At 57.1% G+C, this 16135-nt stretch overlaps 1 protein-coding gene across 4 annotated transcripts in view; it reads left to right on the top strand.

Annotated features, from left to right (window-relative positions):
- The window catches only part of FOXK2 (forkhead box K2), a 44256-nt gene that overhangs the window by 19834 nt on the left and 8287 nt on the right, over positions 1-16135 (top strand). For all 4 annotated transcript variants that reach the window (XR_005652114.1, XR_005652113.1, XM_039859424.1 and 1 more), the window contains exons 2-4: positions 7831-8025; positions 10515-10662; positions 12722-12868. Coding sequence is in view for 2 of the 4 variants with exons in the window: in XM_039859424.1 (XP_039715358.1) it covers positions 7831-8025; positions 10515-10662; positions 12722-12868 (490 nt within the window). In the remaining 2 variants the exon portion in view is untranslated. The remainder of the gene's footprint in view (positions 1-7830; positions 8026-10514; positions 10663-12721; positions 12869-16135) is intronic.

Here is a 16135-nt window from a genome sequence, read left to right as displayed (position 1 = left end):
TGGCGTCGGGCCCAGGCTGGCGCTTGCTAAACTGGCCTCTGCCCGGACAGCAGTGGCCACACACAGTGTTGGACAGGGCGGCTCTTTCCAGCACCTTCGTTAGTGGGATTTCAGCACAGCGGATGGGAAGTCCCCATCAGAAAAACAAACAGAATTCTTCTCCAAGCTAAAGGAAGCCTCAGAAGCGCCGGGCAGCCACCGGTGAAGCTGCTCTCACGTGGGCTGCTGGAAAACCCAACACCGGCTTCCTAAATCGGGTCAGGAGTGTTTCTGGAATCCAGGCGTCCTGGCCCGTGGGTACAGAAGCATGTCTGCCTGTGCAGGTGCGCCGTTCCCTGACGTCCGGTGTCTTAGGGTCCAGGGCCAGCTCTGTAGTGCATGGGGTCCCGTACGATGTGGAAATGCGGGCTAAGAAAGCAGGAGAAAGCTTTCCATGTCTTTCGCGGCCTCTCTCAACCTGTCGTGGCGCTTTAGTTTGTCATTAGTACCGAGCTTTCTTCGGCAGAGGAAAGTGCAGACCTCCCAGACTCCGCAGGTGCCCTGGACAGGACAGGACGGTTATGGGGGAGGGAGGGCGGTGGGAGGCAAGACGAGGGCGAGCTGAGGCCCCCAGCCCCGGTCCCACTGTCCCGTCGACCTCACTCACGACACAGATTCGAATATAAATGGCTGCAGGTGGGCCCGGCGGGCTCTGGGCCTTGTCAGACCGACGGTGGTGGCAGCCTCAGCTTGGTGGCCCCGAGCAGGACTGGCCAGCAGCGTGGGTGTTGCTCCTGCTCCTTGTGCCTTGGGGAAGGCATCGCGAGCCACTGACAGATTGGGCTGGACGGACCGCTGGGCACGAAGGGTGGGGTGTGGGCCCCGGTGCCGCCTCTGTCAGCTGGAGGGGGCTGGAGAGAAGGATGAAGGGCGCGCTAGGCCCATCGAAGTGCCTCTTTGGCTCAGTCCTCCTCGGAAAGAACAATTTTCCTTCCGTCTCTGTGGGAGCTAAGGAGGAAGCGTGGCTTGCTGGCATGGCAGAGTGGGGACTGGACCCCCCTTTTAGCTCCCGTGTCTGTGTCATGCCTGTGCGGTACCGCCACTCTCCGCCAGACCCACTGGCTGAGTCCCTTGCGTGGCGTGCGCGCGCTCTGTGCTGAGGGCACCGCAGAGTGTCTCTGTCCAGGCTTCACTAAGGATCACTTGGTGTCTCCCTGTGGTGGAGGGTAGTAGTCACCTCACATGTCATATGTCCACTTGGCCACCCCGTCCACCTGCATCGTGGTAGTTGGTACCGCTGTCCCCCCAGTCCCATGAGCCAGATGGGGAGCAGCCACCCTGCACTCTCCATTGGCGCCCACAGGTCACAGGTGTCGGCAGGGCCGTCAGCACCATCTCTCAGGCCGGCGGGCCCAGCCCTCTCCCTGTCTGTGCTCAGCGCCCTGGCTGCTCTGGCCACTCCTGCCGCCCAGTCCCCTCTTTGATGTTACCCCCACGTCTCTCCCCACACGTGGACTGTTATGCTGCCCTCCACCCTCCCAGCCACTGCGGTTGCTCATGCCACGTCATCGGTGTCCTCAGAGCACGGTCCCCCTGTGTAGCTTATTCTCACGTGAACGCAGCCTTTCCTTGGCTCATCGTGACATTAGAGTATTGATTCCTTCCCTGTCACATGGGCTGATCGTTGTCTTTTGTCACAGGCGAAGGATGGAGAGTAACCAGCTGCTCATTTCTTCGTCTGAGCGCAGGTCAGCAGCTTCACGTCGTGCCTCTGGCCAGACATGCCTGGGGACGGCCAGCTAGGGGAAGTGATGTGGGGGACGTCAGTCGCGGTCACCTCTGCCTCCTCTTCTCTACCTTAGGAACGGGGCCACCACCTCCACCTGGGTCCCAGAGTGAGGGGAGAGTAGAGGCATCAGCCGCGTGTGACGTGTTGCCTGTGGCGGAGCGCGAGCTGTGAGCACAGCGACCTGGGCCGTGGGTGCGTCCCGTTCTCGGCGGTGTCTGTCTCATGAATGTAGCTGCATTTAGGATGGGCTGGATAGTCTCCCAAGGAGGGGTGACATTCAGAGCCTGTGGAGTGTGGTGTCAGCAGAGACCACGACCTCTCGGGTCATGACTGGTAAGTCCAGCGACATTAGCTGTGCTGGGTGAACAAGTACACAGGCGTCAGGGTCACAGGTACGAATGTGGCTGTGGCACTGTCCTCTGTACCCCAAACTGGGTCACACTCCCCTGCTTAGCCCGAGGCCGGCTGTCAGGGGCGCCCATGGCCCAGAGGACGGTCAGGGATTGCTGAGAGTTGCAGTGAGCTGACTTAGCATAATTGTCAGGTGTCCCAGTCCCACAAGATGTCCTTGGAACTCGATGGGATTCCGAAATGTCGTAGACAAGGGGACAGATGATGACGAGGGCGTGTCCCAGAGCAGGGCCGTCAGACTGTCCATGCGAAGGCCCAGGGCCTTGGACTGGCACTTCTGTAAAGTGCAGTCACCTGGACATCCGGAAGAGAGAGCTGTGTCCAGCCCTTGGCATCTGTGCTCACCTTGTTGGGGACGGTGGCTTAGCTCGCACCCTGGCCCGGGCCCAGCCTCACCAGAGCAGCGCAGCCTGACCGTCCAGCTTTGCACTGGACATTTTGAAAGTTTCCACATTCTTTTTTTTTTTTTGAAAATTACTTCAGACTTACAGAAAAGTTGCAAAAATAGAACAGAATTCCCATTTTCCCAGATTCCCCAAAGAGTAACATTTAGCACACTTGCTTTATCTTTACTTTTTTCTGAAATTTTCGAAAGTGTCAAACGTGGTGCATTTTACCTCTAAAAGGTTTCCTCCTGCGTTTCCTAGAACAATGTCCTTCACAGCCACGGTACAGGCCCCGGCAGCAGCGCCGCCGTGTTTAGGCTGGGCGAGTCCCTCACTGAGGCCCCCGTCCAGCAGTGTCTCGGTCTCCTGTCTTTGTCCTCCTGTCATTGTGTCCGTGCCTCGGCCTTCTCTGATGTTGTCCACGACACTGACATTTTTTAAGAGGACAGGCCAGTTTTTTGTAGAATACTCCTCAACTTGGATTTACTTGTCTGCTGTTTCATCTCGGTGAGATCTGGGTTAGCTATTTTTGGCAGCAAATCCAGAAGTAGAGTCTTACACACCTGCTTTTCACAACATTGATGAAATAGGTTCTGGCCCGAGTCTCCTGTAAACTAGACACAGTGCTGGTGCCGGCGTGTGGCGGACGGCTGAGCTCTCGCTGCCTCCATTCAGGCTGATAATGCCTCTTGGCCTGGATCGCTTTTGGTTGGTTAAAAACCATCATTGCTAACAGTGTGTAAGCCCCAGTTTCACTTTGTGTGGGTTTTTGTTTGTGTGGCAGACAAACTAGTACCGTATTTGATTTGATTTAATAAGCGTTTTTAGTGTCGATGTTGATGAATCCAGCTTTCAGCGAGTTCTGGTTTCTCAGTGACGTGGTCGGCGTTCTCTCCTTCTATCTCTGTCGTTGTGCTGGCGCAGAAGGCCCCGTTTCCTGGTGTTGCTGGGCTCCTCGGCTCCCAGAGGGCACCCGTCACCTTGTCCTGAGTCACGTCTTGCCACCGTGTCAGGAGCTGGGCGAGGAGGTCAGAGCTGTGCTGGCCTGGCTCAGAGTCTACACGTGGGACAGGGTCCCCTGCATAACGGGAAAGAGCAGTATCCGTGTCCCGTGTGGCTTCCACACATGGGAGCCCTGGGTCTGCCACTGTGCTTCGTGACAGGTTGGTGCTGTGTTTAGGTGGTTCCCTGATTGGCAGTGAGGAGGACCCAGGACACGGCTGGCAAGATCTGGGCACCTCGCAGATCTTGGTTGAAACCTGCCGCCAGGCCAGCCTTCCTGCCACTGTCTTCGAGGTGACAGGCACCGTCAGCACTGGGCAGTGTGTGCCCCAGCACAGTGGATGGATCTGCGAGTAACTTTTGTATGTAGCTGGCGGGTCAGATTGAATGGGCTCAAAGCACCTGGCAGGTGGTCGATTTTTCGTGAAGAGGTAGCGATAAGCAGAAGGTATACAAGAAACACTGACTGCCACTTAATGCAAAGTGTTTCTGACCTTTGCTCTAGACAGACTCTGGAGAGCTCTTTCCAACTTGGCGTTGTGTTTTCAGTGGAGACACGGTCACCTGCATTGTCGCTTCGACTTGTGGGTCACAGGCTGGCGTTGCTTTTGGATTGGGGCTTTCCCGCAGTGCCGCTCGCGGTGGAGTTCGCGCGTTTGGGCATCTTTCGTTGCGTTGGTTCTTTCTCTTTCTTTGATTCTTCCTTCGTCTCCCGTGGTTTCGATGCCAGTCGAGATCTGCCTTTCCCTCTCGGTCGAGTCGATTTTGTTAATAGTTTGCAAGGATGTTGAGTAGGCCTTGTTATCCGCAGGATCAGATCGGTGCCTGTGATTCAGTACTTCAGACCCCAGAAGGGAGACGGTGCCCATGCCGTGCGGTGTCCGCGTCTGTCCGGTGTGGCCCCGGCCTCGCCAGTGTCCCGGTGCCGTGTGGGACTCAGGACAGATCCAGGCGCCCCTGGGCTCCACCTTCCTCCCTGGCCTTCTCAAGCGCTGGCTGAGCTGCTGTGGGTGTATGCGACAGGTAACCCAGCAAACGGCCTGACACCCGTGAGGGGACGGGGCGCGCGCGCCCTCACTCCCATGGTCGTCGTGTGCGGCCGGTGTGGTCTCAGTCGCCTTCTTTTCTAGGCCTGGAGTTGATTGTTCAGATCTCATGCTCGTGATGAAGAGTTGCAAGGTGCACGGATGTAGGGCTCCTGTTTGTTTTATTCACGTGACTTGCTTACTTTAATTACCTTTTTAGTATATGAAATTGGGTGCCTTTTCATTAATTCAGCCAGTTTGTACTGAGGGCCTGCTGTGTGTACCAGGCACTCTCCTAGGCTCCAGACCACAGCAGGCAAGGGCTTTTCTCTAATGGCGCTTGCATCGTACTGGGGGTGACAGCAAGTGGGTGCATGCAGGTGTCAGGCAGAGTCATGTGGTCACAGTGAGGCGAAGGACAAGGCAGGGTGAGGGGAGAGCGCTGGCTGCTCAGGGGGAGGCCCTTGGGTCGGCGGTGTGGTGTAGGTGGGGACCCTGGGTGGCGAGCGAGCCGTCGGGTCTGGCCCAGCGTGCGCGGGGGCCTCTGGGGCGCTGGCGCAGAGGGAGCCTGGCAGCCGAGGGCGGGGCGGACGGGCCGCTTCCCCTCCGGCTCTTTGGTATGTTCGAGCGCCCTTCAGAGCTCACTCTGACTGCTGGGTGCAGACAGACCGGTGGGACCTGGGAGCAGGGCTGGGTGGGGGCCGGGCGGGGGCCGGGCTGTCGGGGGCTGGCAGTAGTAGAGGGTGTGCTGGGCTCCCGCTCTGCAGTGTGGCCGTCTGTGCACAGTGGGGTGTAGCGTTGGCCTTGCCCGGCCTCTGCCCACTTGCTGCCAGGGTGCATCTCCCTGGGCTGGCAGCCTGTCTGCAGACACTGTCCAGTGTCCCTGGGGGCCGAGGACCAGCACGCAGGAGCGGGCCGAGGTGGCGGCGTGGGAACCAGTCGTTGGGGCCGTGGGTATGTGGGCTTTCCCACACCTTTTTACATGCGTGGGTTTTTTGGTGTGTCTTCGTGATTCTGTGACATATCCCGTGTACAGAGTGAGCGAGGTGCAGACGGAGAGCTCCATCACACAGCGGACCCCCTGGGGCTGCCTCTGGGGCCAGATGTCCCTCTCTCCACCCGCTCTTGGCCACCCCTCCTCTGTTCGCTACGTCTGTGGTTTTGTCGTTCCGGCGATGGGACGTGACTGGGATCGTACAGCCTGTAACTTTGGAGACCGGCCCTGCCAGGTGGCCGCTGTAGCAGTTGTCTGCTCCTTTTGCGGCTGAGCTGTGTCTGCGGTGTGGCTGGGCCAGTCTGTGTGACCGTTCTCCTGCTGCACGACAGTGGGGGACTTGCCAGGTTGGCTGTGACAAACGAAGCTGCCGTGAACACTGGTGTGCAGGTTTCTGTGTGAACTAAGTGTTCACCTCTCCCGGTAAACACCGAGTGTAGCTGCCTGGTTTTGTGACATGCACATGTCTCACTTCAGGAGAAAGCGACAGACCACTGTCCTGGGAGGCTGTGCCCTGTCCTGTGGCCCCAGTGACAGGGGCCAGGCCTGTTTCTTCTCATCCTCACTGGCCCATGGTGCTGTCAGTCTTGTAAATTTCACCCAATCCTGATCACTATCTGGCAGTATCTCGTGGAGGTTTTAATTTGTGGTGCCCTAATGGCTAGTGACGTTGAACATCTTTTCACGTGTTTACTTGCCATCGTGTATCTTTGGGGAGATGTTTTTTCTGAGTCTTGCCCGTTTTCTAAGTGGATTATTTTTCTTGACTGTCGTCTTTAGGTAGACCTTTACAGTCTGGTTAGGAGTCCTTCATTGGAGGTGTCGTTTGTACGTGTTTTCTCCGACCAGCTGAACAAGGGAGAAGGGGCGTGTGTTTTCACTGTCTTAGCAGGGTCTCCGGCTGAGTAGACGTTTTCGCTTCTGGTGATAGGGTGCCGCCCTCGGAAGGGTGTCTGTGCCGCGCACATTGGGCGTGTTTTGAAAGTGAGAGCGGATGGCTTAGCAGGTGGGTTGGGTGAACCCTGTGCTTCTGGCCTGAGCAGCTGGCTGATGCTGTCCCCCTCATCAGGGGAGCTGGGGAGGAGTTGGCACGGGGTCTCGTTAGAGATGCCTGTGTGCGTGCAGAGGGGGCATCGGGAAGGCCGTGGGAGACGGGTCTGCAGTGTGGGAAATGTGGGTTCCGGAGCCTTTTGCGGGGGTGGAATTGAAGGTCACAGGCCCGGGTGAGACAGGGAAGCACGGAAGCTGGAGCCTCGGTCTGGGGCATGGGCAGTCTGAAGGAGGAGCCCTGAGAGGTAGGGCCGGGGAGGGGCATGGGTGCTGGACGCCAGGAAGGAGGTGGTCAGCTCGCCAAGCTCTGCTCTGTCCACTGAGACGGAGGACTGACCTGAAGCAGGAAGCGTCTGAACCCTGCCGAGTGACGTCCCTGGAAGTGGGAGGGACGTGTGACCTCCATGTGCTGGGCCTTTCCTTGGCAGGCAGCGAGGTCGGACAGGGTGGTGGGCAGAGCCGGCTGAGCACCACGGCTGGTCCTTCAGCCATTTGTAGATGGGACCCGAATTGGGCTCTGTGGGACGGGTGTGGGATCGAGACTCTGGGACTGGGAGTCTCTAGAGCTGTTTTTAACTTATTCTGTGAAGGCGTTCGGCTTGCATTACTTTGTTTTTAATAAGTGCACTTGAGTTATGGCAAGGAAGCAATATTACAGGTGAGCCAGGGTGTTAAATTGTAAACCTTTCCCTCCAGATTTATGTCTGCTCAGTCAAAAAGCTGATAGCATTTTTAAGTAATGACTTCTTTCTTAAATGAGAAATAGCCACAAAATTGTCTGTCTGCTTAATGACCCAATTACACCTGTACATTTGCTTCGAAAAGAAAAATGCGTACTAAGTGGTATTTCAGTCTTTGTTTCTAATCTACTGTAAGACCTAAAACAACATTCATTTATTTTCAAAGGGACAATGCAGATTAAGTGGTGTTTGCGTTCGCTGTCCTTTTTATTTTCTTGTTTGGCTGGTCTAAATGATGTTTTGTTCACCAGAATGTTAAAATCATGAGCTGCCTTCGTGGTTTCGTTCCTCAGCTGCGGGTAGCGTGTGAGCTGCACTGGGAGTGGGCTCCGAGGCAGCTCTGCCACACCCGACGGCCCCCATGCCTTCGGGGCACGTGGGCGCCACGTCCGGCCCTGGGTGGACCCCACGTCCCTCAGTCCTGCAGGACACTCACACGGCTGTTCTGTCGCAGGTGCACGTTCAGGTTCCCGAGCACAAACATCAAGATAACGTTCACCGCCCTGTCCAGCGAGAAGCGGGAGAAGCAGGAGGCGCTCGAGTCCCCGGTGAAGCCCGTCCAGGCCCATATCTCGCCCCTGACCATCAACATCCCAGACACCATGGCCCATCTCATCAGCCCCCTGCCCTCCCCCACGGGAACCATCAGGTACCGCAGCTTTCGTGGGGCGGGAGGGCATGGGTGCCACCGTGCACATGGCCACGCCCTGATTCTCGTGCTCTCCTGCTGCCTTGGGACTGTGAGGCGCCATCGTGAGTCTCGGTGATGCGCAGGAGTGCACGGTGACGCCTCACCCTTCCCCGGGGCTGGCGGACGTGGGCAGAGCCATATCGAGGGTGCCCGAACGACCGTTCTGTTTCCTGTTACAACGTGCAGTTCCCAAATGTTCCTGGGTTTTACTTAGGGTTTCTTTTTATTTGAATATAAATCGAAGGGGCAAACCATTTGGCATATTGGTCTGAAGGCTGAGCTAGGTTTTCATTTGTATTTTTAAGTCAGTTTGCTGCAATTTCCTGTAGCTTCTGAGGACTTGCTCTTTGGATTGAAGAGTCTGACTACAGGGAAGTGACAAACGTGTGTTCGTGTGATGTCCTAAGAGGGGCTGGGCTCCTCAAGAAGTGGGGGACGGCAGCTTTGGGGCACACTCTCCACGCTGAACCCGGAGCCCAGCACACAGCCAACAGGTTGCACCAGGCTCATAGGGGATGGAGGCCGAGGGTCAGGTCAGAAGCAGCCACGGGCCCCTGCAGGCGTGTGTCCTTGGAGTGGCTCTGAGTGCAGCCTGCCATGCGCCGGGGTTCGCCGTGACCGTCAGCAGGGCTCAGACCAGTCCAGTTGGTCGGCTGTCACCAGGAAGCCTGGAGCATGTGTCTGGGCTTCTCAGCTGTGAGGGCTGTGGACGTAGGTGCGGCGCGAGAACGCGTGCTTCTCTCTAGATCTGGGCTCCGCTGTCCAGGTCTGTTTATGGACCAGGCCGGGAGGGGCTCGCGTCGTCCACGGGTGCTGACCCTGCGTGTGGCAGAGCTGGCGAAGGCACAGAGGGCACGCAGGAAGCTCTGGGCCTCACATGCGGCCGGGTGCTTCAGTGTCTTCGGAAGAGCAGCACCAGTAGCCGCCCTCGGAAGGGTGTCTGCGCCGCGCACACGGGTCAGCAGATGAGTGGCCAGTGGGCTCACTGCTGTCCTGCGCCTGCGCCTGCACCAGGCTGGCTCCTCCCTGCCTTCATGTCCACGCCAGCTCTGCCGAGGAAGCGCTTGTCTCCCAGGGAGCTGACTCGTCTGCCTGTGGCCGTGTGGACCGAGGGCCAGCAGCCCCACCGCCAGGGGTGTGTCCCGCGCGGGGGGAGCGCGGCGTTCGCGGGGAGAGGAGAAAGCCTGTGCGCACGGCGTGGGGCCGCGGCTTCAGCCCCTGCCCCAGCCTCTCCTGGCCCTGCTCTGTCTCCGCCCTGTTCCCCGGCCCTCTTCTCCCACGACCTGCGTCGTGCCGTCGCCGGCGTGCACCCGCCCACGCCCCTGCTGGGCCAGATGGCGGGTGGAGCAACCGGCCTTTTCCAAACTCATCGCCCGGCGGTCGGGCCACTCTCCCAGGCCACGGCCACACGTCTTACCCGTGAGCTAGTGTTCAGATCACGGAGAGTCCGTGCAGTCAGTGCTCGTGGAACGGGTGGCTGCGCGTCCTGACCGTGTGTGCTCACGGCAGAGGGTCTCAGGAGGGCTGCCGAGGGTGCAGCCATCGCATTGGGGCTACCCCCCACCCCCACACGTCCCGGCCCTTCCTTGCCAGTTCAGTTTCTGGGTGGCAACTACTGTTTAGTAGGTATTTTTTCCAGAAATTTTCTTTACATTTGTAATACTTGTCTTTTTTTTTCTTTCATACAAAACGAGATCTAACCATAAAACTATCCTATGACTTACTGAATTTTTAAAACAACCTTAGCTCGGTACCCTTCCATTTCAATAGCTTGTTCTCTTTCAAGTTTAATGCTGTGTGGAAAAGGGAGCACAGACTCGGTGAATTATCACAGACGAACGTGGCCTTGAGTCAGCGCAGAGATCAGGGGTCAGAACATTCCCGGTGCCCAGCCCGAGCCCGTGAGAGAAAGTGCGTGTTTGAGACTGGGCTCCCTCCTCCTTGGCCGTGCCCTAACTAGCCTGCCGCAGCCTGTGTGTGTCTGTCTGCGGTCCCCTCCCCTGCTGCACCCCCATCCTCAGCCTGGCTGCCCTCGCCCCGACTCTCCCTGACCTTTCGAGGGTAGCTGGAGGCCGCATCTTCCGCAGACTGTCCTCAGCTCCTCGGAGGGAGCGAGCAGAGTGTGTGCTGTGTCCCTCTGCCAGGCAGGAGCCCTGGAGCCATCACATGTGGCCCTGCCCTTGGTGAGTTCCGGAAGTGTCCTGAGCTGCCATTTCCTCACGGGTGGAATAGGTGAGCCTCCTTCCTTTGAGAGTTGGTTTTTCAGTTATGTAAGATGACACGTGGAAGCAAATGCCCAGTTTCCACAGCTCAGGGCGATCGTGAGCTCCACGGGTTTGTTTCTCCACAGGAGAGGTCGATGTTCTCGTCTGCAGTCTGTTCTCGGAACTCGGAACCAGTTATTGAAGCACAGTAGACTGATGGGAACAATCTTCTCTCGTCCGCAGTGCTGCAAACTCCTGCCCATCCAGCCCCCGGGGAGCAGGGTCGTCAGGGTACAAGGCGGGCCGCGTGGTGCCATCTGACCTCAGTTTGATGGCCGACAGCTCACAGCCAGAAAATGAAAAGGACGCTTCAGGTGGAGACAGCCCGAAGGTAAATGTTTTGTAGGCTTGAAACAGAACCCAGGGGCCACTGTGGGGCCAGCTGCCCTCGCCCCGTCGCCCGTGTCCTGTAGCATCCCCACCAGGGCCTTGGTGAGGTGTGGCCGCCTTGTGGCAGTGAGGCGCTCCCCAGGTGGCTGTGGGGCTGGCCGTGGCCGAGCATCTTGCAAACACGTCGCTCGGTCGTTGAGGACTAGGTCTCCCAGGGCAGCTGTGGGCCCAGGTGCTGAGAGTGGAGCAGATAGTGGGGTGCAAGAGAAACCCCTGGTCCTCGTGAGTCCCAGCAAACCATTCCTGGGCCTTCGTCCTGTCTGAACACACGCGTGCACGCAGCCACGCTCGGGGCGCACGGCGGCCCTGCAGGCTCTGCTCTCGTTCTTTGACTCAGTAACTCCCCTTCTCGGATTTGTCTAAAGGAAATGGGCAGAAATCTCAAAAGTTTCTGAAACAGAAAATTGAAAGCACCCTAAAGGTCCCATAAGGGAAGAACGATCGAGTCAGGGAGCTCTGTGCGACGTGTTTGCTGGCGCGGGCGGGCTCTTTCCGCACTGCTAAGTGGAAGCAGCAGAACAGAACGCCGCAGTGTCCCTCCGACCGCACGCTCGTGAGACGGGGCGTATTCACACCAGACCGCGCAGCCACGGGAATGACGGGGCCTGGCCACGCGCCACCTCCCACGGCAGCCAGGAGCCCTGCACACGGGCACCTTGGGGACATGAGTGTCCATCTGCCCGATTAAGATCATGCGGAACTAATCACGTTGGTGCAAGACACATTCCTGATGGCAAAACTCGTAACAAATCACAGCAGGACAGCGATGCTGTTGAGTGTCCAGAACAGTCGTGGCCTCTCTGGGAGGGAGAGGCTGTGGGCCGTGGGCGCATGTGGAAGCTTCTGGGATGTGGATTGTGTTCGCTCTTGACCTAGTCTAGTGTCGGTTGTACTGAGGTTAATTTATAAAAATTTGTTTTCAGTCTCCTTGGCTGTATCATGAGCTTTTCTGTATTACAGTTCTCAATAAAAAACGTTAAAAGTGTATAGAGGAACGATAATAGGGAAACACGGCATAGGGACACCGAGGAGGACGGCGTGGTGCTCTGTGCCTGCTGCCCACTTGGTCTGCTGCCACACCTCTCTCCTGAGCGGCCGCGCTGGACCTGGCCCAAGCTCAGGAAAGGTCCTTTCAAGAGGGGAGCTGGGCCACTAGGTGACCAGTCCGTGTGCACAGCATGTGCCCTGTGCAGTCCGGGCCCACACATCGCCTTCCTTCCCAGTCCGTCTGTCTGTCTTCTGCCCATTTCCGCCTTTATGTCATTTGTGTGTGTCTGTAATCAGTGTCCGCGCTGTCCGTTCCCAGGCCTCCTCTGACAGGTACGATCCTAAATGTGTTCTTTTGCAGTTTACTGTCTGCGTCAGTGCATGTTCTGTGGTTCCCGTGTGGACTGTTTCCCAGTGGGCTTGTGCATGGTGGGGTCCTGAGCCATCACAGTGGCCGGGAGCCACTGGTGGCCTGGAGCATGCCGGGACTGGGGAGGCCGGTGGCCTGCCCCCAGCACCACGCCCACCACTGCTCCAGACCCTGGTACCGGAAGTCCGCGGCTGGCTCCTGGCGCTCACCGCTGCCTGGGGCTTCCTGCGGGAGCAGCCCCTCGGCTGGGGACCTGGGGAACGCTCTTGGTCTGAGTGGTCTTCACTTGGGCCCTATGGTGCTGAGCGCTCCTGCCCCGCGTGGCCCCCCCGCCCCTACCACGTGCACACGGGGACCCACGAGGGCCTGGGAGGAAGCGCTTTTCTGATCATATTTTTTTCTTTCTTGCCACTTGGACTTAATCTTAATACAGTTTTAACATTTTCTTTACGTTGCTGTATATTTTTTCACTTGTTTTCTCTACATATCCCAAATGCCTTCTTGATTATGTTTTATAGTAAAGAAGACGAAGCATTCTCACAGGAACACTTAAAAAACACCAGGGACCCTGAATTTTAGTAAATTTAGTAAACATTTTGATAATTTCAATACTTTCTCTTTTTTTTTTTTAACTTAAATACAGGATGACTCAAAGCCACCTTATTCCTATGCACAGTTAATTGTACAAGCAATTACGATGGCTCCTGATAAACAGCTCACCCTAAATGGAATTTATACGCACATCACTAAAAATTATCCCTACTACAGGACTGCGGACAAGGGCTGGCAGGTAAATCCGTTTCAGTTTGTTATTGAATATTTGTCACATGCCTTGTGGATGCTGTTGGACAGCTGAGGGGAAGTTAAGCGGCTAGGGTACAGGTGGGGAAGGTAGACAAGGTGAGCGAGACCCTCTCCTGCTGATGGGCCTGCTGTTGCTCTTGCTGCCCCCGGGCACAGAGCAGAAGGAATAGTGTTCTAGAAGAAACTCTCAGCCTACAAGTTTTACTCTCTGGGTGCCCGTGGGCGGGAGGTGTGGGGTATTGGAGGGGCTGCCAGTGTGGTTCATGTTGCGGCTGAGGGGAGGGAGTTGGACGCCTGGCCCACCCTTCACTTTGCCTCTCCTCTGTCCCCCGTCCGTGTCTGCTGACATCCGTAGCTTTCTGAAGTGTGCCCAGAGATGGCGCCCACACTGTTTTATTGATAAACCCTTTCCTCAGAAGACACCCCCTCCCGTTGGCCACGACATGGAGCAGATGAATGCCACGCTCCCTCGTCTGAAGTGAGGAGCCTCCCACTTGTCTCCTTAGGGTATCCAACCAGGGCCTCCTCAGAGGACACTTTGAAATCAGCATGTGATATTTCTAGTGATTGGCTTCTTAATTTAGTTTTTCAAAACCGCACTGTGTAGGTTTCCTTGTTCTGTGCACCTATTACGTGTGGCCATTTCCCAGATGTACGGTAGGCCTTCAGCCAGTTCAGACAGTGTGGGAAAGGGTAAGTTTGAAATATAGACTGTTAAAAGAGTAACGAAAGAGAAGTATACATTTATAACTTTCAGATTTATTAAGTAACTAGGAATGGCTAGTTACTCTGAGGCTTAGTGAGTAAATGAGTCTTTGAAAAACGTGTGTGTCGAACCAAACTCAGTGATGTGGGCGGTGGGGGTAACCGTTTTCTGTTCAATGGAGAGTAAACCCTTTTTCTTCTACCTGCAGACGTGTAAACGTTTAATAAATAGTCTATCAACCAAATGCCGAACATTCCCCTTCTGAGGGATCTTATGTCAGGGGCTTTAGTCGTGCCAGGTGCAAAGTAAGACCCGGGCTGCGCCCTGGCCTGAGGCAGCTGCGCCCTGCTCTGAGCGAGGACGCCCGTCCGGGCCCAGCTGCCAGGCAGGTTTCACGGTTGCACAAGGAAGCCTCTCAGCACGGTGAGGTCATGCTCCAGGGAAGAAGGAAGGGGCAGAGGAGAACCCCGCCTGGCGCCCGCGGGGGGCACTGGGCAGCATCGGACGGTCCCCCTGGTGTCTCCTGACACCCGTTTGAGTGCCAGCCGCCTCCAAGCAGCGAGGCGAGGCGCTGGGCCAGCCGCACTGGTGGCTGCGGCTCCGGGGTGCGACCTCACAGCCCGCGTGGAGCGGAGACTTAGAGTCAGAACTGCAAGTCAGGCCCTTCTCTCTAGCTGTCACTGACGCTTGTTTTTATTGTGGCACTTTCGTGTCTAGACCCAGGTCTGTGAGGTGGCGCTGCGCCTTCGCCCTGTGTCAGGCCACTCTTGGGACGTGTCACGCCTGGTTCCCGGGGTCCCTTTAGTTTTGGGCAGGCCCCTCGATTCCTTTCTCCTCGGCGTCCCCTGTGCCGAGCCGCAGGTGCCCTGGTCGTGGCTGAGTCTCTGAACTCTTCCCAGGCGCCTGCACTGCCGGTCTCTCTCTACCTGTGCGACCTCATCCCCATTCCCTCCCATAGAACGAAAATCCTCTCCAGTTTGCAACCTTCTTTCCGAAAAGAGCTGGATCCTTTGGAGGAAAAGCAGTCCACCGGAACAGCACGTTTTTCACCTGCCCCTGTCCAGACTGTGTCCTGCCCTCCCAGGGCAGGGAGGTGGCATCACAGTGCTTGTCAGCGCGCCCCAGGGCGCTTGAGCCTCGAGCTCGGCGCCAGTCCCTCAGAGGGAGTGTTGGTGCGTCCCAGCACGCCTGCCTTCAGCACTCAGTGGGCGCCCACGGCTCCCTGTCACACTGACTTTTGGTGTGTAGCTCTGTCTGCCCCATAGCAGAGCTTGTTGATTAATCTAGAGGAAATTCTAGGACAAAACAGATGGTCTGAGTAACCCTATCTGGAGAGCTGGCGCATTTCCTTTGGTGGCATATTTATGCCAAGATGTTTTCTTATGATTTATAATTATAGTTTCACCCAACCCAGAATTGAGGCATTTGTTGTGACTGAAACGTTTGAGAATTCTGGGGCGCTCAGCCTCCGACGGCACCCACACTAGTGTCTTGACGTGGAGGGGTGCTTGGCGCTCCCCTCACCCTGCACATTGGGCCTCCCGGGAGGTGCTGCACGTGCGTCCTGATCCCTCGTTTTTGCACAGGCTCACGTGTGGCAGGGACAGTGCGGCGGGGGGGCGGGGGGGGCGCCAGTAACTGACCAGCTTTGCACCTCTCCCTGCAGTAGCCTTCCGGGCCAGGAGGGGTGGGCTCTGGGAGCCACCACAGTTAGGCCAGGGTTTGGGGGAACTTTTCTCCATATTTGGCTGTGAAGGACGACACCCGCCTCTTCCCCGAGTACTGCACAGTCACCTTGGGATCGCTAGTGTCCCGGTCAGTATGGTCCTAACTGATGCAGCTCGGTTCGATCGAATTTGTGTCGAGTTAAATGTATCTTACTGTTTTGTCACATTTCCTAAGTCTCGTTGGCTGAAAAATCGCAGGTGACTGTAAACGGTGCCTCATTTGACCGTGGCATTGCTGTCAGGGTGGCGAGGAAGCGGGGCAGCGAGGCCCTCAGCTGGGAGCAGCCTGGGCTCCCTCACGGTTCGGACAGAACCCGGCCTCCCCGACCACTGAACCTGCTCTGCAGGCGAAGCAGCATTGCTAGCCCTGGCCTTGTCCTCCTCCATCAAACGCTAGCACCCCAGCCCCCTGCAGCAGCACTTCCCGCCCCAGATCCCCCGTGTGCCAACGTCCCTTTCCCCCGGCCACGTGCCCGCCACCCACTCCGCATCCGTCAGTGCGCTTGCACCTTCACTTGGGGGCCCCCACCTCCCTTGTCAGATGCCGTTCTGTATTGTGCTTGGCCATCACTTCTGAGGTCCCCCCAGGGAGCCATGCTCCCAACGGCATGGTCAGAGGGACCCCGGAACCCCCAGTCGGAGAATCTGCCTTCTGATCTGATTTAGGCCTGAGTGCAGCCTGAGCTGTCCACTCTCTCTGGTGGGGCAGCTTCCGTTTTGTGGAGGGGTCCATAGGAGGGTGTGGGTGGTCGCCAGCTAAACCCTGTGTAAACATAGCAGGTGTCCACCGTTATTAAAGTATCCTCGATCTCGTGTGTTC

This window comes from Pteropus medius, unplaced genomic scaffold (genome assembly GCF_902729225.1).
Source record: "Pteropus medius unplaced genomic scaffold, Ma_sr-lr_union100, whole genome shotgun sequence".
Classification (NCBI taxonomy): Eukaryota; Metazoa; Chordata; class Mammalia; order Chiroptera; family Pteropodidae; genus Pteropus; species Pteropus medius.
The sequence above is the reverse complement of the archived record's forward strand: the minus strand, read 5'-3'. Positions and strand labels throughout refer to the sequence as shown.